The sequence below is a fragment of the Phaethon lepturus genome, unplaced genomic scaffold (assembly GCF_000687285.1).
Source record: "Phaethon lepturus isolate BGI_N335 unplaced genomic scaffold, ASM68728v1 scaffold48288, whole genome shotgun sequence".
Classification (NCBI taxonomy): Eukaryota; Metazoa; Chordata; class Aves; order Phaethontiformes; family Phaethontidae; genus Phaethon; species Phaethon lepturus.
The window spans coordinates 40,335-65,216 of NW_010557907.1; the positions used below are offsets into that span (position 1 = coordinate 40,335).

The following is a 24,882-nucleotide window of genomic DNA, read 5'->3' on the forward strand; positions in this document are numbered from 1 at the left end:
CAGGCATGAAACTCCCCAACAACATTCTTTGTAATGCCTCTCCCTCATACAGATTTGTATACTGCTTTGTCCTTCACATCTGAGAGACATACTTAGCAAAGTTGGATGACTGCATTATGCATATTTTATTGTAAAAAATGGCCCATTGCTCATTTGAGATCATTTTTGAGCTTCCTCTCCCTCACGTGTCAGAATCATTGAGTTCATATCCAATAATAAATGGAAGCAGAAACTGCAGAGGAGCATGGTCCTCTGTGATTAAGTGAATATAACATGCTGAAGAACCACTCCATTGATATGAATTCTTTTTTAGAAGAATATTCCCAAAAAATGCTGATTTTTTTTCAAACCTATTGACAAATGCATTACTAAACCACTGAATCATCTTGGATGTTCCAAGCTGAGATTGTGAGTAGTCAGATAAAGGAGCTGACTTTTAGTGTCTTGAATAGGGGATGACATGAACTCTATTGGTGCTGAATAGGCTTACTATTCAGTTCCCCACAAATGCTCATGAAAATTAATTAATTTCATTTTTCTAGTAAATGCTAAAATGTGATTCTTTGAATCCTCTTACTAAAACAAATGCTAGAGTGGCAATGTCTGACACTATTTGAATAGTTTAGCAAACTTACAGAAAACACGTGTATTTGCTGGACAGCTCTGGTAGTCTCATGCTATTGCTAATGATGGCGAAACCACCACGAGGGGCAACTTCCATCCCAAGGGGACTGCGATACACCCACACAGCTAAATTCAACTTCTGCACTACTAGGTGAACACACCTGTCCGATTCACGTGGGTGACATTTTCCTGTCTCTTTATGTCTGTTGAAAATAGTCTCTTTCTGCCCTTATCCTGCTCTCCCAGCAAGTCTTCCTCTTATCGGAAAGTAGCTTTTTGGTGTTACTTTTTAGTTCCTGCAGTCATTTTTTTCTCCCTTTCTATTTCCTTTTTCTGATTTTTTCTTGATACTCTAAGGCCTGGTCGCTTTATCCACCCTAGTTCTTGTGCTGAGCTGTTTCCTTTTCTCATTACACACTGCTCAGATGCCCCACGACTACGATTGTTACCAGCGCAATGCCTACGCTTCAGGAAACGGTGCATTGAAAACTCAATTCTCTATCCTGATTCAGTGCCCTGGCTGGTTACTCAGCCCTTCATTACTCTATGGCGGGAGCACGTGCAGGAAATGTTATGGATCTTTTGGGACCGCCTGAGCATTTTCCTTAGGAAAATGTCTCAAGTTATGAAGTTATGAAATGCTTGCCGGCGATGCACTTGGAACAGTGCTAATCTAAAAAAATCGCAGGATGTCCTCTCGCTCGTCTGAGACTGCTGTGCCAAGGTTCCCCTGAAAAACAGCGCTGCATGGCTGTTTTCTCTAAATCACCCTCCAAGATTGTCCTCTCTCAGGTGCAATTTAATAGCGTGACATGCCCTCCCTGCTCTAAAAGCTCTTACTCAGACTCCCGTGCTTTAAAAGTTACTGAAGGAAAAGTGGCTAGAAAATGAACCAGGTTGTACTAGGCACTCCGTGGGTGCAGTAGCGGGAAAGGCAAGTCAGTGGGGCCCCCTCTGGTCCGTGTCCTCGCGAGCCAGTGGCTCACCCACCCCAAAGCAGAGCTCTGCCACAGCAGGGCGGTCTGTAAGCTTGCAAGCGCCCGCTGGGATCTGGCCTGTTGGTCTGAGGAAGCTGCTTGGTCCCGTGAAATGAACCTCTTTATACCTCAGCATGGATGCTGTCCTCAGGGCATGCTCTTCCTCCCATTCAGTTCCCGTGTATATTTGTTGAAAGCCAGCAGGCTGTTTTGGGGACAAGAAAGCTGTTCTTCAGTGAGTGCTCTACAAATCGTGGTGTTGAGCAAGGTATTCAGAACGTACTTATGATTTTCTTCGATATTTAAACACGCCTGTTTAAGGAAGTTGGTCCGACAGTGTCTGGGCATCACTGAGAAACCCACCCGTTGTCTCAAAGTGAAGAAACTCACAGCTCCCGGTGACTGCCAGACCAGGGAGAGGTCCAAAAGACATCTCTTTGGACATTTTGTGGAGAGAGCTAGTCCTCAGCAGGGTGTTTATGAGACTGAGCCAGGTGGAGTGAGAAAATGTTGATCCAGACCCTGAAGGCTGGAGATTCCACTGAGGTTACAAGCCATTATTGCCAAAAAAGGAAGGGGAATGGTATTTTTTCCCTTCATTCCTGGCCTGCTGCTTGACACCGAAATGAGAACATGATTGTATCGGAAGCCCTGCTTATTGGCTATTATTTCCTGTGCTTGCTTCTGTTTTTACAGCCTCCCTGGTGGAGTTTCTAAGCTCTGTTAGAATCTGGCATTCAGCAGCTCTCCCCCGCGGTGCAATTGAGCCGTGACCCCTGCACATCAGTCAGATCATAAGGGACCCAAAGGCGGCAAGGTCAGCCGCCATGCCTCAGCTGTGCACCGACAGTCTGGAGGGAGAACTCAGGATCTTAATCCTGAATAATTGTTCCCGAGGCCTTTTCTGCTTCCCGCTGCAGCTGCAAGTCCCAAGGATCGTAATTAAAAAAGCAACACGACCCCCTTCTCCTGTTGCCCATCTCCTTGTTGAAAATATAACGTAGCTTAGGGCTGGAACAGAAATCACTGGGCGTTTTTTAACTGTGTTAAATTTAACTTCATTGCAACTCCGAGGGATAATCTCTGCAGCGAGACGCAGCGTCTGGTCAAACACAGTGCTGCAGTGCTGAACGGGAAGCGCAGCCAAGCAGCGCTCTCGCAGCTGCTGTCAGAGACCAGGGTGCACGGGGGAAGCCCACCCTCAGTCCACAGAATGTTCTGTCTCTGCTGAGCCAGCTCTCGACCTGTAGCAGTAAAGACAAGTCTTCACCGCAAACTATCTGCCCACGTAGGAGCCCACGTCAGAAAGTCTCACGTGGATGGCACTTCCACCGCAAACGCTGCCAAAGCCAGCTAGCCAATGTCATTTGCTTCTGCCTATCTATCTCCTGCAGTTACCCTTCCCAGCCAAATGGATACCTCCCTGTGAGGAACACACTCATTTATTTCAACCTTTGGGATCCCTGTGCCAAAGGAAAGGGCAGGCCGTCTATTTTGTGTTACAATATAGAGAGCCCTCTCTACCATGTTTCCTAGGGCACATATAAAATTTAACATGGCTTAGAGAAGGAGGAAAAAAGGACAAATCAAGCAAAGATTCACTCTACCTTCCCAAAGGGCTCTCCCAGGCCCCAGCCTAGACAGCAGTCAGGACTTGCAGCTCGCAGCTAGTTGAAATACTGTCAGCAAAGCAGCTGTCTCAAAGTAAGATAGTCCTCAGGGCGTCAGCTGGAAGAGCTCGCTGTACCAGCTGAAACGCTGGTAGCGGTACGGGATTTGCTACATCCTTTCGTACCACTCTGTCAATGCATCAGTAGAAAGGAGCACGAGCTCAATTCTGTTTTGCTTCCTTCCATCAGCAACTTGTCCAACGTTATTACTGTGGTAAATGGAACTGGTCACATCTTGCCAAATAGTGACTAGAAGAGTTCATCCAAGTTTCCAAGCTGTGCTTTGGTTCCCATCCACACTCCCCAATAGTACTGCTTTGCCAGATCTGTAGGGCTAAAGGAGACAATCTCCTCCTCGCAGACATGGGGCGAGCAGGCCAGCAACAGACATCCTCTATTATTTTTTACGCAAAGCAGGGCTGTTATTCTGTTTCATGAAATAATTATGTCCAAGATAGGGCTGGCTCTCAAATAACTACTTCAGAAACACATGGGTGGTCAGGCCACCTCCTCTGACCAAGATACTGTAATTGGCACAAAACAACGTATGTGAGCCCAAAACGGTGTATGTGAGCCCAGTGCATCAGCGTTGGCTGCCCCACAAGGGTCCAGGTACACTGGGGTAGAATCACCAATTCCTGTTTGTGCCTAGTGTGGTTCACTCTTTGAACACATAGGTTGGTGAATATTTTAACAGTGTCTTCCCACCCAGAGCAATTCAGCTGCTGGTGTTTCGCCATCTCAGTGTTACCGTGAGTCAGGAACGTGGCAGGATTGAGGGAGAATTTTGTTTCCATACACTTGGTTTTCAGCACTGATGATCGCAGGAACACAGTGTAACTGCAAGATGCCCCTGCAGAGAATTTGAGTTCTGGCTCCTTTTAAAGTTCCTGTGGATACCATCAAGCACCAGCACTGTAGGCTCGGGCCATAGCGCAGTCCTGTAGGAGTCCAGAACACAAGAACTGGAAATTCTGAAAATTTGAAGCAAGATGGACTTTTATATGGGAGCACGAGTCCTGTTAAGGCTATTCAGAAGGAAAAAGGGGGATGCGTCCAAGCAGCTTGTCCTGTGAGAGTATGCAACTCACTGCTTGTCAGCTCCAGCAGCAAGGCATCCCCAAGGAAGGGTATGAGCTCTCCCTTGCCATTGCAAAGAATGAGGAGAGGTGGTACCAGTACTGCCACAGTCTCTTCTTTATCAAACGGTACACCCTGGAGATATGAAGCCCCATCTTCTTCATCCCTTCCCCACCAAGAGAAATCTAAAGAGGACAGAAGTGCATGAAAGCACCCCTCACATGAGATCATAGTTTGGTTCTGATGTTCTTTGAAGCCGATTTCTGCCTCCTTAATTCTCTTGACAGTTTACAGAGATAATCTGCATGTGAGAAGCAGAAATGCAGGGTGAGGGTGACAGCCCTGAACTTTGGCTTTGACTTGCTTTCCAGAAGATATTACCAGTGAGAACAGAGTTGGAGCTGAATTTCTTCTTTCTTTCACGCTGGAGACACTGAGACAGCTACACTTGCTGCCAGACACTCAGCAAGCTGAGATAGGCAAATGCTGTCCAGTCTGCTCAGTGTGGAGCCCAGTAGATAAGCTGGCTGTCTCGCACAGACTGGTGGAAGGGTTTGGCACCATATCCTCGTTAACAGTGTTTAGGGCCACGTGACGTGGGAAGATAGGCTATGTCGCTGTGCAGAGCCCTCTCTGTTGTTCCTCAAGTATTAAGGGCTGGATGCAGAAGGAAAGTAAGATGCTTTCAATTCTGAATCAAGACATTCAGTATCTTCAAATCATATCCTAAAGGGTCACTTTTAAGTGGAGGAGCCTTGTAAGATACGATGAGTGAGCAGTGTAAGTTCCTGGCACTAAGTCAGTGACAGCACTTGACATCCCAGCAGGAAGAGGTAGCGATCCCCCCTTCTCATTGATAAAGAACTTCTAAATGAAAGCCTGACAGCCAAAATCACACACACATTTCCCCCGCTTCTTATCCACTCAGTAATTGCTAATTGCTGAGCCTTACCCACGGTCTGCGGCTGGCAGCAGCTAGTGTAGGAGACCTGTTCTTAATGATGGGACTTCAGGTAAAGCTGGTGAATATTTTCTACAAAGTCTATGCCTGCCTAAAATCTAATGTTGTGGGGAGTCAGAATTTATTAATTCTTCTGATGCTTGAAACATAATTTCAGCCAAAATATGGAAACTTGCTTTTTTAAAAAACAAAATCTTTCCCTGTTGGCTTTTATTTGTTTGGCAATGAGAAGCATTTTGCTTCCACAGTTTTTGAAGTAACGCTTTTTAAAGTAATATTTTTCTCTCTAAATATTCCTGTGTTTCTAACAGTAATCTCCGGGGGAAGAATGTATTTCATTTGACCAAAACAGAATGCTTCATGTTGACTCAGAATGGCTTCTGGGGGTTTTGCAGTCACTTTTGTTTTGCCTAAAGAGAAAATATTCTGTTTTCTGTGTAATCTAAACATTCCACAACCAATTCTTTTCATTGGTCTGCCAAACTGAAAAGTCCTTTATTTTCAAAGATCCAGTTTCAAAACAAGTGACTTTATAGAAGTTACTCCTGTACCTAGAAGAAGCTTTGATGGGTTACCAGGAGGAATACAGCAGATTGGGCAATTTCCTTGTAAAGCTTTCCAAAGTACTCTGACCAAAGTGTCACTTAACTCCTAATGATCCTAATAACGCAAAGAAGAGATTATAAACCTCCTCTCAGTGTTTTTGACCTTGATGAAGACAAACTTCATGGGGATTATGTCAAAACATGAACTTAAAGAACCTGTGAAACTCTGCACAGGCTTCCCAGCTGAGGTATGACTGAATGAAGAAAACAAATAGTGAGGTTGAAGAGAATTATCTTTAGCAGGAGCAAAGTGAGAAGCAAAATAAGAATGTTCAGGAATTTCACAGACATGAACAGCCGTGGATGACTGTCCTCAAAGGCCATTTAGTGCTTATCATCTGTGTGGGCTGATGGATAATATCTGAAGGGGGAGGTGATGTTATCTCCACAGCTTTAGATATGATACAAATATCATGAGACAAATTGCCATCACAGTGTATGAAACATGAACAGAAATGAAAAGCACCCAAAAGCCTGTACAAAATCCTGTGTGTGTCTCAGGAGGATGTTTCAAACACGCAGGCAGGTGATACAAAGCTGCCAAGTAAAGAGCTGTAGGAGAGAGCCTGAGTCTACAACAGGCTGAGTGCCGGGGTGCAAGGCTGGGGGCTTTCAAGTCCCTCGGCTTCATCAGCTGGTGGGACAGGGCCGAGAGCCCTCTGGAGAGCGGGATTCAAACGGCGAGTGAGCACGACGTACCAACAGAGCTCCACCACTTCCCGGTGGGTAGTACCTGTATGACAGATAACGCTAAACAAAAGAACAGATGTCACTGCCAGGCGAAGGAGTCCCGTATCTCCGTCTGCGTGCTGTCACTGCGGAGACTCGCAGGGGGAACTGCGCGTTCCCCGGGCAATTGCTATTACACCGCTGAGTTAAAAGGGACTCTCCCTAAGCTCAGTTCAAGCAGCAATTAATCTCCACCTAGACAGAATGAGAATTTAAACGTGAAGGGCTTCACTGCCTGAAGGTAAACAACGTTCTTGTAGGCACTTGACCTTTGAGTTGCTTTTGCGTACGGCACGCTCGATTTTTCTGCCTGGCTCTGTCGCTGCGGCCGGAGCGCAGGCCCCCTTCCCCTCGGCTGTCCCGCTGCCTCTGCTTCCTTCGCTTGGCCGTTCGTGCTCCCTCCCGCGCCGTGCAGGGTAAACAGTAACACCCTGGCCTGGCTGCGGTTTCCTGCAAACTTCCACTGAGCTGGAGAGCTAGCCAGCCAGTCTGAGACCCAAGGGAAGGGGCTGTCCCTCGCCTTGGAGCCGGTGCTGCAGCTGAGAGGTCCCTAGCGTGCTACAGCTCCTGTCTTTCTCCACATGTAAGGAGCTTTGCAGCCCACAGTAAATTAGCCTTTTTAATTATCCCATGGGAATTGACGGGTGTTTTTTATGGGTAAGATTCACAGGGCATATTACCTTCCCAACTCAGGAGCAACAGATGTGCCAAGCTACAGGGAAATACCATATTTTCATGAAGTGTTTCTTTGCTGAGAATTCTTCCGCTCCGAGTTCGGTGCTGGTTACTGCAGAGAGGACGACACCTGCACTTCCCATGCCCCAGCTCTCCAAATTGCAATAGTTGAGTGCAATTGATTTACACCATCTGGAATTAGAGATCTTCCTTGAGGCTAAGATTATCATTTTTAAAGAAAAGTGACCCTGTCCCTTTTGTCTCAAGAAGTTCTGTCTCTGAGAGCCTTTTTTACAAGGAGTTAACTGATTGCTGATTAACCTAAGGTGGTGAATATGTTTGCAAAGCTGGCAGTGACACTCCCGATGTTCCAGCAGATCATTTTTCCACGCCACAGACAGTCCGAACTACTTAGGAGTTTCATGAAGTATTTGGGTTTTTGTCTGCACAAACCATAACAAAGGTATCAGCTGGCAGTTGATTAGTTCCCTATTCAATATTTATACTTTGTCATTTTGTTAAGATCCAAAGCTGAGCCACTTTACATTTGCTTATCTGCTCAGTGAACAGTCCAGCTGCCTGGAAAAGCGCTCTTGCTCAGAGCATCTCCTTCCCAATGCAAGTGGGAAGCGTAAGCGCGCTTGCTCCTGCCTACGTGGGGTTTTAGAGCCGGTGGAGTTGGAGCAGAAGCAGACTGCAGGACCCATGGAGGTTTGCTCTGTTGCTCTGTGTGCTGGTACTTTTTAGCACTTGATGATATTGTGTTTTCTTTTGCACAGAGTTTCACAGTTAGGGAGAAAAAAAAGCCTCTGTGGCCACACTGGGTTATTTAGTGAGTGCTTGACCTTCACCTGCAACTGCCTTTCGCTTCCATGCCAGGGCCACTTTCCACTGATGGCCAAAGCCCTAAGCTCGTGTTTAAGGTCTCCTGTCAGAACTGTAGTAGTTTGGCCCTCCAAGTAGCTGACACATTAGCATCTTCACTTCAGGAGCTGCTCCACCACCTCACACAGCTATCCTGTCCCGTTTAAGAGCTCCAGGGTTGCAGATTGGAACAGGGAGGAAGGGAGGCCTTTGGTAGACAGAGAACTCTCTTTAGGCTAAGGCTATAAACTGGACAAAGCACTGAGATAACACAAATTACAGCCATCTGCTTACTGCCAGGGCTCCAAGCAACCTGACTTGCTGTAGGAAAGAGAAGGACCCATAAAATATAAACCCTTTTTCTCTTTTTTTCAAAACAGAGTCAGAATAATGCACGTGAGACCTGACATCTACCGGAGACTGTAACAATCCGTTGCAGTTCAAGCCATCCTCTCCTTTCCCAACCCAATCTTTATAACCCAGAAACTGCCTTTTGCTGTTGTTAATTGCACAGTGATTTTAAAACACTACCTAGATTTCAAATACTGACGGTAGAAGGCTAGATTTATATATTTTGGCTTCCAGTTCAGATTGTAGCCTGTGATCTGGGATAGTGTAATTCTAGCTACTGGCAAGACATATGGCAATTCAGGTGCAGGCTGCTATTAAATATCAATTAGGAATGAAATATAGCTTCTGTTACATGCACTGTAAATTCATGCTTCCCATTTAGGTCTTCTTCAGTAGTTTAGTACCACCATGACGAGTATCTGTCCTATTTAGAGCTGAAAAAAGTAGATTATTTTTAGGCCTGCTGTGAATCTGAAAATTTGGTAGAGGTCAGTCTTGGAGGTAGGGAGAGATGATGGAGGAGAATGGGGTCAAATAATTATTTTTTTCCCTGAACAGGAAATATTTTTGAGAAATTTTCCTCTGTTTTGACTAAGATATTTCAATCATTGCATAATTCAATATTTTCTGACATTTTAGGATTATTTAACTTCTGCTTAACTGCCTTCGTTTGATTTATGTTACTTTTTAAACAAACAGTGCTATTCTGAAATTCCCTTTAAAAACACTGGCAGAAATATTTTTAAATTCAGTGTTCCCACCTTTTCAGTCAAAACAATTAGTCAAAATCTGATCCAGATTTGTGAATAGTTTGGTATCAAGAAGCTCCTTTTTTCACAGCAACTTTCCTCTTGGCCTATATTCTTGTCCTAGTCCCCTGGCACGTGGCATGTTAGTTTTTCTCTCTTTTTCTACATAGGACTAAAAAAAGACATGAATACACTTCCCCTGACACTTTTTTGCACTCCCAGTGTTTGTTGGAAATACACAAAAACCTGCTTTCTCTACTTTTTCCTATAACAAATAATCCAAGGATCTTCTTTCAATAATCCAGGGTCTTCTTTTAAGTAGAAAGGCCTTTCACCATTTGCACAAGCTTTAAAATTGGCTATAAAAATATCATCACAGTTGATACCTCCAAGTATTTTTTAGCTGGAGAGCAAGACTGCAGAGGTATTAAGCAGCACTAATGCTCAGGGACAAATACTAAACACATTTTTGTAATGTGACTCAATAGAAGAATTTAGCAGACCTGTTTGGGAAAGTGGATAAGATACTGGACTGAGTATAAATATTTCCTATTAGTTCTAGGGATTGGAACAAGCTACAAAGCTATGGTCTAGAGATCAGGTTTCTCAGCTCAAGGCTTGATTAGAACCAGTGCCTGCCTAACCAGAAAGTTCCGATGTGATCTGAAGCTTCCTAAATGTGGGGAGAACACAGGTCTAATTTTTTTATTCTAATTAATCTCTCTTACATAATGTTTCTTGCAATGCCCTTTCTCCAAAGTACATGTTTTTTTATAGACCGACACAGTCAGAATAAATCAATGGCACGGAGTAAAAGCTGACATGAAAAAACATTACTAGAAATTATAGACATCATCCAAATTTCTGGTCTTTATCTTCTGTTTTCCCGCCTCATGTGCAGTGCTACTGATCAGCTTCTTGTCAGAGCTCCCCACATTAATCACACACCTCTTGTGCTTGCACGGTGACCCAGGTGCTTTTGTGAAACACCACTGCAACACGTGTGACCTTTCTGATACACACAAGGAGCTCCTACCAACATTTGCTTTCATCCCGATGAGCCTGCGGTACCTTTTGTCTGCTAAGAATCCTATTTCCAGTTCTCAGAGCTAAAATGAAACTATTGAAACAGTCCCACTCCCCTGTCTCAGTCCCTGCCATTCACCATTCAGGTTTCTTGGGTGAAGCTGGTTTGGGTTGTGGGGTGAAGGAACTCCAGCTCTGCACCGAGCTAATTCTTTGAAGATTAATTCCAAGTGACAGCACTTACGTATTTCCATGACATTTCTCAAGCAAAGACTGTTGTCATTAGCCAGGAAATGAACATTGATATCCCCAAATGAATGACCTGGTCCCAGATGAGTTACCAGTCGTCGGGAAATAAAGACAAAGCGAGTGAGATAAACCAACTCTGCGTTTGCCTTTGACAGTGGAGCTGCGGAAGAGCAAGTCCAAATCTCACACTCCATCTTCAAACTGTTCAGCCGCTCACCAATAAGCAGAGTTACGTAACTTAGATGTAGAACACTTTTTACCCAGAAAAATTAACATAAATAAGCACTTCACCTACTGTTTAATTACAGATCCTCCAGCATGGACTACACAGCGCCCTGCTAGGGTTCAAAGGATGAACACTTATAACACAATGTTTTAAATTGAAAAATGGATCACCACTGATTTGAAGCAAAAGACTGTTTGCCAGGGATGGAGTACTGGGAAAGGAGAAATTCTCAAGGGTTTCACGATTTCAGGCTCTTTGTTGGGAGTGGCCAAAATGGCCAACACCCAGAAAGGGATACTTGGAATTTTTAAAACTCTATGTACAGGGATTTTTTCCTTACTGGCTAAAAATGTTAGAGAAATATTTTACCATCTTTTCATGGAGATTTTAGAACATTCCCAGTTTTGCCAACAGATGAAGGAGGGAGAGTGGCCTGACACAGTAATGCAAGGATTAATGGGATGAATAGATAGCTTTACTCCAACACACTGCGACCGGGGCTTTCTTCAATCACAGAACAGCTGCCACAACAGCCTTAGACGTAAAACGAGAGCACGCATTTAGGTGAAAGGATTGGGGCCAGCTGGCCTGACACACTGGTGCTAAACCAAGACGTTCACACTGTTCAGGCTCTTAAACACAGCCTGTGGCTTTGATTTGTGCGTTTGAGGGGCGTCTTATCACAGATGAGGGTATACGCAGCCTTTATTGGAGATACTTTTGCACCGTGCTGCAGTCAGAGCAATGCGTGCTAAACAGAGGGGCTGTAAGACAGGAAAGACGCCGGCACTGCTGCGACAGGGTTTGGCACCGGCAGCCGTGTGTTGCCCCGGTGGACACCCGTCCAGCCCTGCCCGCCCGAGCAGCTGCTCCTCCGGCTCGGCGGCCACCTCTGGCTTGGCTCTCCTTGCCTCTCGGCTGTGGAGCGTGGGAGGGCTCCCCAAGATCTAGAAGCAGCATTGCCATCTTGATTGAGTAATGCATGGACTTTTTCATGTATTTGCACAGAAATGTCCCATTCTGGGCAATTTCTGGATGAACTGTGGGGCTAGATCCACCAAGCAATAAGTAACTGATTTTTTTTCTCTATTAAAAACCCATTAATACTACATCAGGAATTAGACAGGAAATATGACACGAGGATACAAGGGTTGTTCAGGAAGTACATTAATGATCTTCAGCAAGAAGATACTTTCCCTCATTATATGACACAGGAGAACCTGTTGCCTACACTATAGGTGTTTCCCATAAGTGTTTGGCCATTGTTGAAGGCCTCCTACTGATCCATAGTAGTGGATGTGTCAGCCCCAGTCGACTGCACACATTACCCATTTGGCCCCTTTGGGAGTAGTTAAGCATTGTTTTGAAAACTGATTTTAATTTCCTCATAGCACATCCATTTTTAAAGTACTGACAGAAAACTTTAGAGAACATTTTTGCAACCTAGATTGTTCATGAACCTTTCAAGTCAGCTATTTCCCATCCTTTAGGTGAAGCCATTTGTAGATGAAATACAATTAAGTATGTGGAGGCAGGTCCCAGGCAGGGGGTAGGCAGGTTGAGGTTATTGTACAGGGTGTACATCCTTTCTTGTCAACAGTATAATCCGAACCAAAAGCGGTTGATTGCCTACATTGCGTGGTGTAGTTGGTATTGCATTAGCTGAATGGTATTTGAAACTTTATACCATAAGAATATCAAGTCAAAGAATGCTTTTTAGAAAAATCTTGAAGCTTTTAGGATTTCACAAACATTATTTTAATTTTCTGATGACTGTCATTGTATTCATACAATGAAAAATCAGTGAATGAGACGCAGAGGCTTTCTTAACTTAAACTGCCTCAGATTTTTATTTATTTCTATTGTACATGTATATCCAGCCTGATTTATTGTGGCAGATCTGTAGAAAATCCCACAGTTCCCCAAGAGTGTGACCAAGTTACTTCACTGTTCGGTTAAACAGATTATTCTTGCCTGGCTTTGAATGTCGTGGGTCTACGTTCCTTTTTTGCGTGCTTTCTGCAGTATTCTAAAGATTCTCATTTACAGAAAGAAGCTTTTTTCTTTCAGTAGATTTACCTTAACTGCTGTAAACCTATTGTAACACTTAACTGCTGTGGAATTCAGGAGTGCTGCAATATAATATCACCTATGAAAGAAATTCAGAGCACTGGGGAAAGAACTACCTCAAGTGCCGTGAAGACCTGTGCAGCTGATTTATTAACTTCATTTTTACAGCCAGGGGATGGATAAGAAAAGGAGTTGTTACAAGATTACACCACAAACTGGTAGAATAGGGCTAGCAATGGAGTGTTCCCATTCTTGGTCATTGGCTATAATCCCTAGATGACGCTGGCATTTGCAAACAGGCAAGATGTGACTGGGTGTCTTGTCACACGCTAGAGTGGGCTGTCTGTGGGCAATTAGCCACTCAGGTTACAGTGCTCTTCTGAGCACTGACCAGTAAAGGAGCAGTTTTGCAAATCAATGTTCTTTTCCCTGCAGACTACAGAAATCCATTTGTGGAGATTCACCCAGAACACCCTGAAATAATCTACATTTTAGATGCTAAGAAAACAGTTGTTGTCCCTTGCCGAGTTACCTCGCCAGATATCAAACCTAAGCTTACCCAGGTAAGTGATTGTTTCAGAGAAATTCAATCAATTCAGAGGTCTGGGCTGCCAAGGCAAGGGGTAAAAATACAAAATGAAATGTATGAAGTTGGGTAAGTTTCAGGAAAAAAATAGCAAAGACACTGAAAATCCAGAAGCACAGTCCTGCTCTTGCAATGTATTACTATTGAACTGTGTACAAGAGTGTTTTGGGGATTAGGGCTGAGTTTATCACATATTTTTCTCATCTTGTGGCTTGATGTTCCTCCCTAAATTGTCAAAGATAGATGACAAGACACTATTTTTCTTCAAAATTCTTTGTAAAATACCTGGCTATTAGCCACCGTCATGAAAGCTTATCTCTTTTATGCCTTGTGCCTCCTCAAGAACAGATGCCCATTTCTGCTTGATTTCATAAATCTAAACCAGGTTTCAGCCTTGGAAATAGACAGCTACAGATTCCATCCCTTCGGCAGCAGTTACATCTGAATGTCAAAGTTACAGAATGGTCTGTGGAGGCCAAGGCCATTTGGTAGAACAGAAGAGGAGATTTAAGGTCTGGGGCTTCCTCAGTCAATGGAGACCTAGTCACTCCTGTAAAGGGCTTTAGAATTGCCCTGCAGAGAAGCCTATCGCAGAGTGAGGAACAGAACAGAGGTCTCCTGGCTCCAATCCTGCCTTTTACCGAAGAGGTTTTGTGTCGTTCCATTCCCCTGCTAGGCTGACTGCGTGAGCTGTCCTGCTGGGAGCGAGAGCCCGTCCTCTGCCTCTGCCCTGCTCCACAGCTGTTCTGGAGGGGCTGTGAGAGATGAGGTCGCTCTGCTGGGTATGGTGTGATAGCGGAGCATACGCAGACAGGCTGATGCCATGCCGGTGGAGCGGTCCGAGGACCTCTGCTCCTCTTAGCAGTTAGAAGTCTTAGTGTTAGATGTCTCCTCCTGGGAGACAAGCACATGAAACCACGGAGCCCTGAGACAGTGCTCCGGCTCCTGCTGAGACCCATGGCAAATTTCCAGTAGACGTGCAGAGGGACAGCACTGGCCTTATTGCTTTAGCAGATCTCTATTTTTAAGTCTTGTCAGTAGGGATTAAAAGGCGAGGAATAAGACTCCTCTCCAGTTATAGCTTATCACTTTAGTCTGGGTAAGTGTTATCACCCTCTCCTCTTTGGCTATAAAAATGAAACATCCCCATCTTATTTTAGCCTACTTCAACCAAATTCATTGCTGGAGTACTGCTGCTGACTTTGGCACAGTCACGTGAGCCTAAACCTGCCCTTGGAATCTCGACCCAGCAGACCTCGACATTTATCCCCTCATTTATAGGCAGCCCTCCTCTCCCTGCTTGTCAGCTAAATTCTCCCCCAGTAATTTCTTCGAACACAAACTGAAGTCCTTTACCTTGCTGCAAGCTGCTGCTGGAATGAAATTTCCACAGAAATCTCCCTTTTGAATTGCAAAGAAAATTGTCCCCAAAAGATTTTTCCCCCTCAAGGGAGAGGAGCTGGACCGCGGGGCAGGGCTGTAGATGTTGAGTGCCGCTCCCCAGAGGAACCCTCCTGAGGCTGTGAGCTACTCAAGGGGACGCGCTTCGGGAGGCGTGCGTTGGCTTCGGGAGCCGCCAGCCCTGGGCTCCATCTACGGAAAGTCACCGCTTGTTTTGCCCTGTCTGGGAATTTCATAGCGCCGTGTGGAGCCGAGGTGGCGGCTTCCTGTGCAAAGAGGAAGCAGGGTGGGAGAGGGGTGGAGGTAAGGATGGGGGAGGAGAGGTGAATAAGGGGATCAGACAAATTTAGAACATCCTCTTCTTCCAAATTTAATCTCCAATAGACAACAAACTTCAAAGGGAGGAAAGCCACTGTGATTTCCTTCAAGCAGAATTGACGCTTTTTGTTTGACTGTTTAAATATATATTTTTGAATATTTTATAAAGGCATTTAATATGTGTGTAGTGTTGAAAAGAGCCTCCTGAGTAGGGTTATTTTTTCTTTCCCCTTCCCCTGGCCATCGGGGAGCAGAGCTGCCAAACCATGAAGTTCAACTTTATCACATTTTATTATTCTTGTAGAAAATGTACTTTCTTCCACCGTAAATTAAGTTCCTTATGTTACCATTATACTTTAAAATCATTGCACTCTCCGGCCTTTAAATATGTATGGGGAAAGGTACCTCTTGCTAATACTAAACAGATCCCAACTAACTCTACATATCATTTTTGTTATTAATAAACCCATGCTAAGACGCACGATTCAAACTTTTAATTTTGCTTAACATGATTTTAATTCTGGGCAAAAAAAAAGCATTTTCAGTCTTGTCAGATCTGTTTAGTCACCGATCTGGTTCAGTGTGCATTTGCCACTTCCAGCTTTGACCTTCATGGGTGTTAAAGCACGATTAAGCCTCAGGTTTCAGATGTCTTTTTGTGATTCTCCTGAATTTTCCTGATGATTCTGAACAGAGATGCCACAGCTTGATTACTTTGAAAGTATTTACATGAAATCCGTGTTTCCTACTACCCTGAGAAGAGAACCGCTGTTCCAAAAGAAAGCCGTCACTGCCCCACAGCCATAATTCCTTTGTCTTTGATCTGTACTGAATATGTAATAACAGACGACCTAAAACAATGCCAACCTGATCAACTATGTATTCATATGGGAGGTATGAGCATCAGCTCTCAAAGCCTGGAGCTGAAATTTTTTCGGAACAAGAGTATTATTTAAACTGAATCCTATTTAAACCACACTGCCATACAAGACTACTGTTTGTTTGGAGACAGAAAAATAAATTGCATGCTCCATAACAGCAAGAATAAGAGCAAAACTCTGACATCATTGGAGAAATTCCCACTTGCAGTCCCTAGTGCAGCTCTTCCCTTGGTTAGCTCCAAAAGCTAAAAGGTAGCTCTGAAAAGGAAAATGTTAATTCGCCAGAATATGGTAAGAAGAAGGGAGAAGCACTGTGGAAATAAAGTTAGTTTTCATGTGGCAACTGTAGGTACACTGAGGTTTCCCCAAACCCTTCATTTTTCAGTCAAAAGTGACCTCAATGCTCCTGCAGCACACCCGCAGTCCTAACGAGCCTTCCTGTGTCCTGCTGGAAAAGTCAGACCTACAGCCTGTGCTTCCATTCACCTGCCTGCAGATAGGCTGAAATGGGTGAATTTCAGTAATCTTTTACAGAATCCTGAGTGATTTGTCTGCATTTAATTTCACGTATTTCTTTTGTACATTGTAATCCAGGATTTTCAAAATGCTTGGAAAGTAAATTGCATTTTCTCTAGCTAATAGACGATTTCCCTGTGTGTTAATAATAATAAAAAACTAATTTTTCATAATAAACTAATTATTCCCACCAGCAAAAGCTAACCTGCCTGACATTGGTGCTGTCCAAGGGTATACAGAGGGTTCATTCTTATTAAATTAATTTCTGCTCTAGTTTGTTTTCCATATTTGCCTTTTATATCCTCACTTCTTCCTCATAAGCAGAACTTACAGATACTGAACTATAGATACTTACAGATTTTTCAAGAATCTCAGCACATTACAAGTGTTAATGAATGTAGGACAAAAAGTCCCCTTATTTCTGCCATCCTGTGATTTACCATCTCAAGTCATCCATGCTGCTTGAGTGCCTAGTGGAAATCAATAGGCTGCTTTGAAAGGGTCTCATCCCTTCCTATGATATAGAGAGAATCTGATGACTAGCCATAGACCATAGCTTACAGATGACTGCCATCAGGTGAGCTACTGACATGAATAATTCCTATTTTTGGGGGTCTATCTTCACACATATTTTTTAAGTACCGTGAGATCCCAGGAAAACACCTGGTAGCTGCATGTAGCATTAGGAGAAGCAAATTTTCTTCTTAAACACTTCCAAAAAGATTACCTTACAAAATTCATATAAGATAGACATAATTATTTCCAGTAAAGAGATGAGGGAAATGGGACCTACAGTTGGTAAGATCTGAGAGGACCGGGGCTACTGAATCAAAAGCCCCAGTTATGATGGCCAAGTTTTGGATTTCAAAGAAAGACAGTCATACCTTAGGGAGGAATTTTCTACTTGCTTATGTTGATGTTGCTTAAGATATGTGTGGAATGAGACCACCAACCACTCTGAAAGGTCAAATATCTACCCTGCCTCTAAAGCAGAACAGCCTTGGCTGACTGCCTCTATGGTCTGAGGGGAAAGGGAATGTCTCACAAGCCTCCTAACGGTCTGTTCTCTTTCAGTATCCTTATTCTGTAGAGATGAACTTCAAGAGAATGGTGTGGGACCCAAGAAGAGGATTTGTCATCCCCTCTCATTCTTTTGTTTACTCTGGAGTACTCATATGCACTGCAAATGTCAATGGAAGCGTGTTCACCTCCTATTACCTAGCACAGAGATTGGGTGAGTGACTACTGTGCGACAAGGAGTGACCGCAATGTTTCTATTTCATAGCTAAGCTCCTGGGTATTATTTCTTGGTTAGGCTCAATTATATTTGATATATCTCATTGGTATGTATCTGTAGCAAGTCCAAGCTGGAAGGCTAAAAGCAAACTCATTCTTCTTCTTCTTTTTTCCCATTCAATAGAACTTGGATTTGATTCATTCCTGGTTTTGAAAAATTGCCAAGTGTTGAGGTGGTACAAAATAGGAGTATTTTATTCAAACCCCACCAAAGGCTTTGTTTGCTTAGATTGAGCTATATCAGCATTAAAACAACTGCTGGTTTAGGATAAACCAAACAGTAGCTTCCTTTTTGCTTCTGGTCATTAAACATACAAGATCATGTTAATTCAAATCTTTGGGTTTTTAATGTAGTTTCTCTTGGTGACTTACTATACCCTTTCCCTTCTATTTTACAGTTGAACTCCATCTCAGAATTAAAATCTGAATTTGAAGCAACTAAACATTAAATTTTTGGGTGCTGGGAATTTATATGAAGCCAATTAGATTTTTTTTTTCCTTTGTTTTCAATGTATGTTCTTTCTCTCCTCATATATTATGTTTTTGACAGAGGAGAGTTTATTGTGACTTATTCCCATTAGATCATGGCATCCTTCTATACAATTAGCACTCAACTTTAAACAACAAACTTGTAAATTTGTATGGCAGCCAAATAAAAGTCCTGTAAATCTCTCTCTCTCTCTTTTTCTTCATTGTTGGAGTAATTATATTTTAGTAGAATCATGAATGCAAAGCTAAAAAAGCCATTAGGTCATCCCTGTCTAGCCCAAAAGCACACAGGCAATGCCTTACTCTATAATGCGTTACTGTGCAGTGGTCAGACGTGTGTATGGTACAAGGCACCATAAACACGATGCAGGCTTATTTCAGAGTGGGTATATTTAAGTGGGCATCAATAAATACACAAGACCAAGCTTTTGGGGTCCTCTGCAGACCGGAAAGGTAGCTGGTCATCAGAGGGCAAGAGAAACACGTTTCGTGTTTTACAGAAATTCATCCTCTCACAGATATGCAAATGTTGAGGCACTGAAAAGGATGAGTCACTTTTGAAAGCTTTTTCTGAGAATGGCTGTGGAGCTGCTGAGTGAGGGTTGGAGCCATCATGGCAAATGCAAGAAAAGTAATTCATAAATTACTGTGTCCACGTGTGATCATAGTTTGATCAGCTGACACTATAGAATGATAGAATCATAGAATAGTTTGGGTGGGAAAGGACCTTTAAATGTCATCTAGTCCAACCCCCCTGCAATAAGCAGGGACATCCTCAGCTGGATCAGGTTGCCCATCCATACTGCCTTCTTGCTGACACTAGTAGATGGGAAAGGGACAGTGGTCCTAGCAATAGGGGTTTGGTAGTTTCCACATACGGAGTAGAAGATGAGAGCCATGGCAAAGCAATTAGCCTAGTAAGATGCATCCCACTTCCTTCTCATTCCTTCCTCAGAGCTTTCCTAGGTTCAGGCATTTCTACAACTGCCCTAATGTTTCCATTGTGTGGGCGTTTCCAACAATTTCCATAGGAATGACAGAAGACAGTGAAATGTTTTGGACACTGTGAAAGGAGCAGATGTTGGAGAGGCAATCAGGGTGAGGATTCCATCTTAAATGCCATTGATGTGTGGTTGTACGTTTGCTTTTTTCATTTCAGAGGGCAGAGTACAGAACCTGGCTCTGAAAGCAACTCCCAAAAAACTGCTGGTTGGAGAAACTCTCTCTTTGGAATGCAGAGCAGAAACCTTCATCAATGGGCGGATTGAGCTCATATGGACATGTCCTAATGGGAGAGTGAGTTGATGAAAATTCTGTATTCTGCTTTCATGCACTCTCCCCCTACCCAAAAGAAAGTTCTGTTCACAGAGCTGAGTAAACCCGAACTACTACTTATTCTGTAATATAGCCAAGCATTCGTAAGCCTACAATTGATTCTATTTTTCGTTTGAATGAATCTAGAACTTACCCTGACCATCTTGAACCTGCAAATTAAACTGCAAATCTCAGGCTAAATATAGGCTTTCAAGAAAAGCCAGGAGTGTATGTACGTGTCTTGTTGGGAAGAATAGCTGTCTCCTTCCAGGCTGTTTGTTGATCCCGGCTCACAGTGGCAAGTCTCAAAGGCAGCCACGAAGGCTGCAAGTTGTCAATCTGCTCATCCATCTTGGCATTTATTAAGTAGGAAAAAGTGAAACAAAAGCCCATTGTATCTATCTGCTGAAATCTCCACCAAAGAATGAAATTTAAATTCGCAGTGTAGGTTCTTGAGCTTTCTGTGGAATGCAATACAAAAATGCCAAATTTGAAATAGAAACATGTAAGAGACTGAGCATTTGCTTTGATGTACTAAAACCTTTCAGTTCTAAGGAAAAACAGAGGGAAGAAGCGGTATTTTCCAAATCAGTTCATTTATCTGAGCTACTACTCATGGTTCTATTTGATGCTCGAAATTAAAACGATTGCTTTTTCTTCTTTTTAGTTCAGCAAAATATACATTTCAAAGAAGCGTCTACGCCTCTTGGAAAAGTGTAAAATGTGATTCCAAAAAACCTGTCATTTTTCTTTACTTATTTTGATTACATAAAGAAAGAATGTCCGATTTTGTTTTGGTGAAGAAACTACACAAAATATAACATAGAATTTATAGAAGTGAAAGCAATATGGTGTTACTGAATTTTGTTTCTTGTACCCCATATGATGGAAGCAAATTGTTTTTCTATGAACACTCCTTAGATTTCTAACGTTATACATGCAAAATTTCTTGGCCAAATCTCTGGGATCAAAAATCCTATCAGAAGGGATAATGCTTTCTAAAATTCTTCAGGAATTTGCATTGGCACTTGGCTGTCATAATATATTATATTTCTGTCATAATATATTTCTTTTAAAAAGCAGGAGGGTTTTAAGACAGTAAATTACTGACTGTGACCAAAAAAAAAAAAACAACCCCAAATTAAAAAAAAAAAAAAAAAAAAGGGGCCCAAGTCTGACTCTACAGATGGCAACGGCAGTTTTGCAGTGAGATCCCTGCGATTTGGTCCCTGGGGAGGGCTGATGTGTTGCATCCCTTTATTTACCTGCCTGCCCAGATTTCAGTTGAGAAGTGCCACTGTTCCACTTTGTTTCTCTCTCTATTAGACTTGGTAATGAATCCTCAGACAAGAGCCCCTCCTGCGGGGCCCAAGTCTGACTCTACAGATGGCAACGGCAGTTTTGCAGTGAGATCCCTGCGATTTGGTCCCTGGGGAGGGCTGATGTGTTGCATCCCTTTATTTACCTGCCTGCCCAGATTTCAGTTGAGAAGTGCCACTGTTCCACTTTGTTTCTCTCTCTATTAGACTTGGTAATGAATCCTCAGACAAGAGCCCCTCCTGCTGATTCGTCTTTTATATTATTTATTTCAGTGATGGGGAGATATGCTAATTTTGATATGAATCACCACTTTACTGTCAGACTTTGAAAGGATGAACAAAATGATCCAGTTTATGCTGCTTTTTGACCCCCTTTTTTCTAACTTCCAGCACCCTTATCCTACAAGAACAATGGACCAGAGTGGCATGGTGTATAAAGTTGGCAGTAGCCTGACAATTGAAAATGTCACCATGCAAGACGGAGGCCTGTATGTATGCAAAACATTCAACGTAACAAGGCTGGAGGCCAACGTCACAGTTACAGTGTATGGTAAGTTCTGCAGCTAAACCAGAATACCCAAGAACCGAGGTTGTTAAGCTTAAAGAATAACGCGACATCATTAAATCTGTTGATATGCAAATTGCATTAGGAAGAATGACAACTAGTTAAAACAACCATTAATCATCTATAACATCTAATCAATCTATGAGAGAGTCAGCACCCAGCACTGTGTTTTCAAAGAAACTGTTGTGGTTTAGCCCCAGCCGGCAACTAAGCCCCACGCAGCCGCTCACTCACTCCCCCATGGTGGGATGGGGGAGAGAATCGGAAGCGTAAAAGTGAGGAAATTCATAGTTTCAGATAAAGACAGTTTAATCAGTAAAGCAAAAGCCGCGCATGCAAGCAAAGCAAAGCAAGGCATTCATTCACCGCTCCCCGTGAGCAGGCAGGTGTCCAACCATCTCCAGGGAAGCAGGGCTCCATCACACGTAATGGTTTCTTGGGAAGACAGACGCCATCACTCCAAGCGTCCCTCCACCCCTTCCTTCTTCTTCATCCCAACTTTATATACTGAGCATGACGTCATATGGTATGGAATATCCCTTTGTCCCAGCTGTGTCCCCTCCCAGCTTCCCGTGCACCCCCAGCCTTCTCGCTGGCCGGCCAGCACGAGAAGCTGTACTGTCCTTAACTACTTAGCAACAACTCAAAACACCAGCACGTTATCAACATTTTCTCATCCCAAATCCAAAACACAGCCTCACACTAGCTTCTGTGAAGAAAATTAACTCTACCCTGGCTGAAACCAGGACAGAAACTTTAAAGAGCTCAAGACTGAGTCATGTCTGAGGGTATGGATTACCTGGGAGCTGAACTGTTTTGAAAAAGCTGGCACCAAGTGTGGTTGCTGACGCCCTGGCAAGTCTGGCCTGCTGGCATTCACGCGGACCAGAGATACCTCAGGCATTTTTCCGCACTGCTCCAGGGGCAATGCAGATGCATATTCTCTGCTTTATAAATATAAAGTCCTTCATTTGGAGATAGACCTTACTGGCCTTGGCTGAGCTTTGCAGGGGAACTGCGGTAACAGCTTGTCATTCCATTTGGTTGTCTGCAGCTTCTGCAGATCTGTATCGCAACAAATCCAGGGCAGACGCAACGCAACTCAAAGATGTGAGCACTGTACTGTGGCAGATCTGGCATTACTTGTCCTCATGTTCATTTCTCTTTCCAGACAAACCTTTCATTACGGTTTCGCATAAGAAAGGGCCTTACTACGAGATTACATCAGGACACAAGTTACTGAAACTAGCCGCAAAGGTGGATGCCTTTCCTCGTCCAAGCGTCGCCTGGTGAGTACCGTCATCGTGAGCAAAATCAGGAATACGCGACCTTCTTTTGGGCTCCTGTCGAGAATTTTCGCTGTTCGTTACCACACAGATAAAAGATGAAAGCCGGGAATGCTCATAGCTGTGGTCTCACAGTTCAGCTAAGGAGATGTGACTCCTTTGTGTGCTGACACATGCTCAGTGAAGCTGGGCAAGCCCTACCTCTTTCCCATGCTATTTTCTTCTAGTCATACAGAAAAGGTCCCTACAGCAAAAATGGGGTTTCATTTACCCTGGACACAGAGCTGTTTGGAAGATTCAAGTAGACAGCTATTGAGGAAGGGTTGCCAGTTTACCACCATTAGCAGTGGCCAGTCTGCAAGGAGGCAGTGCGTAATAGAAAGCTGCAGGACACATTCTCAACATAAGAAATTGTTTCTCTTTATAACTTAAGTAATTTTCTCCAGTCCTGTACCACCAGCAATGTCAGATCCTTGCAGACAATGCAGTGAATTGTTAAAGCACGTTAAAGGCTCCACCAGGACTGTAATGAATCAACTTAATAGGAGGGGCAACAAGTAAGCAACTCCAGAAGACATTCATTTCTTCCTTTACCCTTTCATCCTTTGTCCTCTCTCTTGCTACTTTTTCATTCTACAGGGGGTCTTCAACAACCCCAATCTAACACCTTACACTTCTTCAACTTTACGAAAGCCTGTACAACAGCTGGTGAGGGTTTGCCTGTCCTGGCAGAGAGGGTGGCTTGGGTGAGTTAGCACCTGCGCAGTGCACTTTCCCTTGGCCAGCTGGGTGCCACGCCAGCGGCCCGGCAGTCAGCAACAGGTATTGGTCAGGCATGAGCTTGCTGCATTTTTTTTAGCAGTCAAATAACATGAAATTCTCTAATGTTCAGTCAAATCAGTGCTTCTAGGAGACATTTTTAATTGTTGCTGTTATTTAGGAAATGAAAATGTTTTTGTGAGTTGAAGTGGGGACCGTCCCCCTGCTCTCTGCCAAGGCTTTGTCCTCGGGGCTCAGCGTGGAGCCACTTGGTGGCTGCCTGGGACCACCAGAGCTGCCTTCCCTGTGTGTTCGAAGCTACAGCTGTTGACGTTGGAGGTCTCTCAGTTCGGTTGTTTAAACGACTGTAAAGGAGGTTTCCAGCATTCTCAGGCAGTGGGACACGTGCCCCAGCTTCTTCACCAAGCCTAAAGCTCTGTGGGTGGCAAAGTCCGGCCTCTTTCATATTCCTAACCCAAATCTGCATATCGGATTGGCAGTGAAGAGGAGTCTGCTCGTGCAGGCTCTGCTGTCCTTCTCTTAGCTAGTGAAGATTCAAGATTGTGGGTTCCTCACTGATCTTCCTATTGACTGTAAATTCTCCAGGTCACAGACTTGAGCTTTTTCAGAAACAGTAAATGGTCATATATACATATTGAAAGAAATTCTGCTTAATTAATATCTTGTTTTAAAACTGATGACATCAATTTTGGCTAACCCATGATTTCCTGCACTTAGTATTGCACATCCAGCATAATTTGGGGGCATCTAGATGTACATTTCTGACCATAGTTGAGCATGAGAGAGACACTGTACATTCAGATCCATTAAAATAACTTTTTCCTGTTTGTTGGGTGAAGCCATCCCATAGCACTAGTGTGGAAGGATAAAAGGAATAGATGTCCAATTCACGCAGTGATTATAGATCAGTGTTTCCTTTGCTGCTTCTGAAGGATGACTCTTTACCATCCCTAATTTGGGTAGCAGGTTTTCTGAGGGCTAACATGCATGCACGCACATGACGAGCCTTGATGGGACTTTCAAAACAGGTACAAAGATGGCAAACTGATCAAGGATAACCATACTTGCTATGAGCCGGATCCAATGAAGTACAGGCTGGGCATAAGAGATGTGAGACCAAAGCATGCTGGAAACTACACCATCATCTTGAGCAATGCAAAGTATGGCCTGTATAAGAACCTCACCATGCAGCTGGTAGTGACAGGTAAGGACTTGATGTTTCTCATCACTTCTAGCGGGTTCTTTCTCATTTTTTGTGTGATCTTAGTTTACCAG

The 24,882-nt window shown here is 43.6% G+C and overlaps 1 protein-coding gene across 1 annotated transcript in view; it reads left to right on the forward strand.

Moving 5' to 3' along the window:
• LOC104625292 (vascular endothelial growth factor receptor kdr-like) overlaps positions 1-24,882 on the forward strand; it is a 125,047-nt gene that overhangs the window by 31,735 nt on the left and 68,430 nt on the right. The window contains exons 5-10 of the mRNA XM_010292881.1: positions 13,292-13,419; positions 17,633-17,792; positions 19,503-19,639; positions 21,367-21,526; positions 22,713-22,830; positions 24,636-24,811. Of these exons, the coding sequence (XP_010291183.1) occupies positions 13,292-13,419; positions 17,633-17,792; positions 19,503-19,639; positions 21,367-21,526; positions 22,713-22,830; positions 24,636-24,811 (879 nt within the window). The remainder of the gene's footprint in view (positions 1-13,291; positions 13,420-17,632; positions 17,793-19,502; positions 19,640-21,366; positions 21,527-22,712; positions 22,831-24,635; positions 24,812-24,882) is intronic.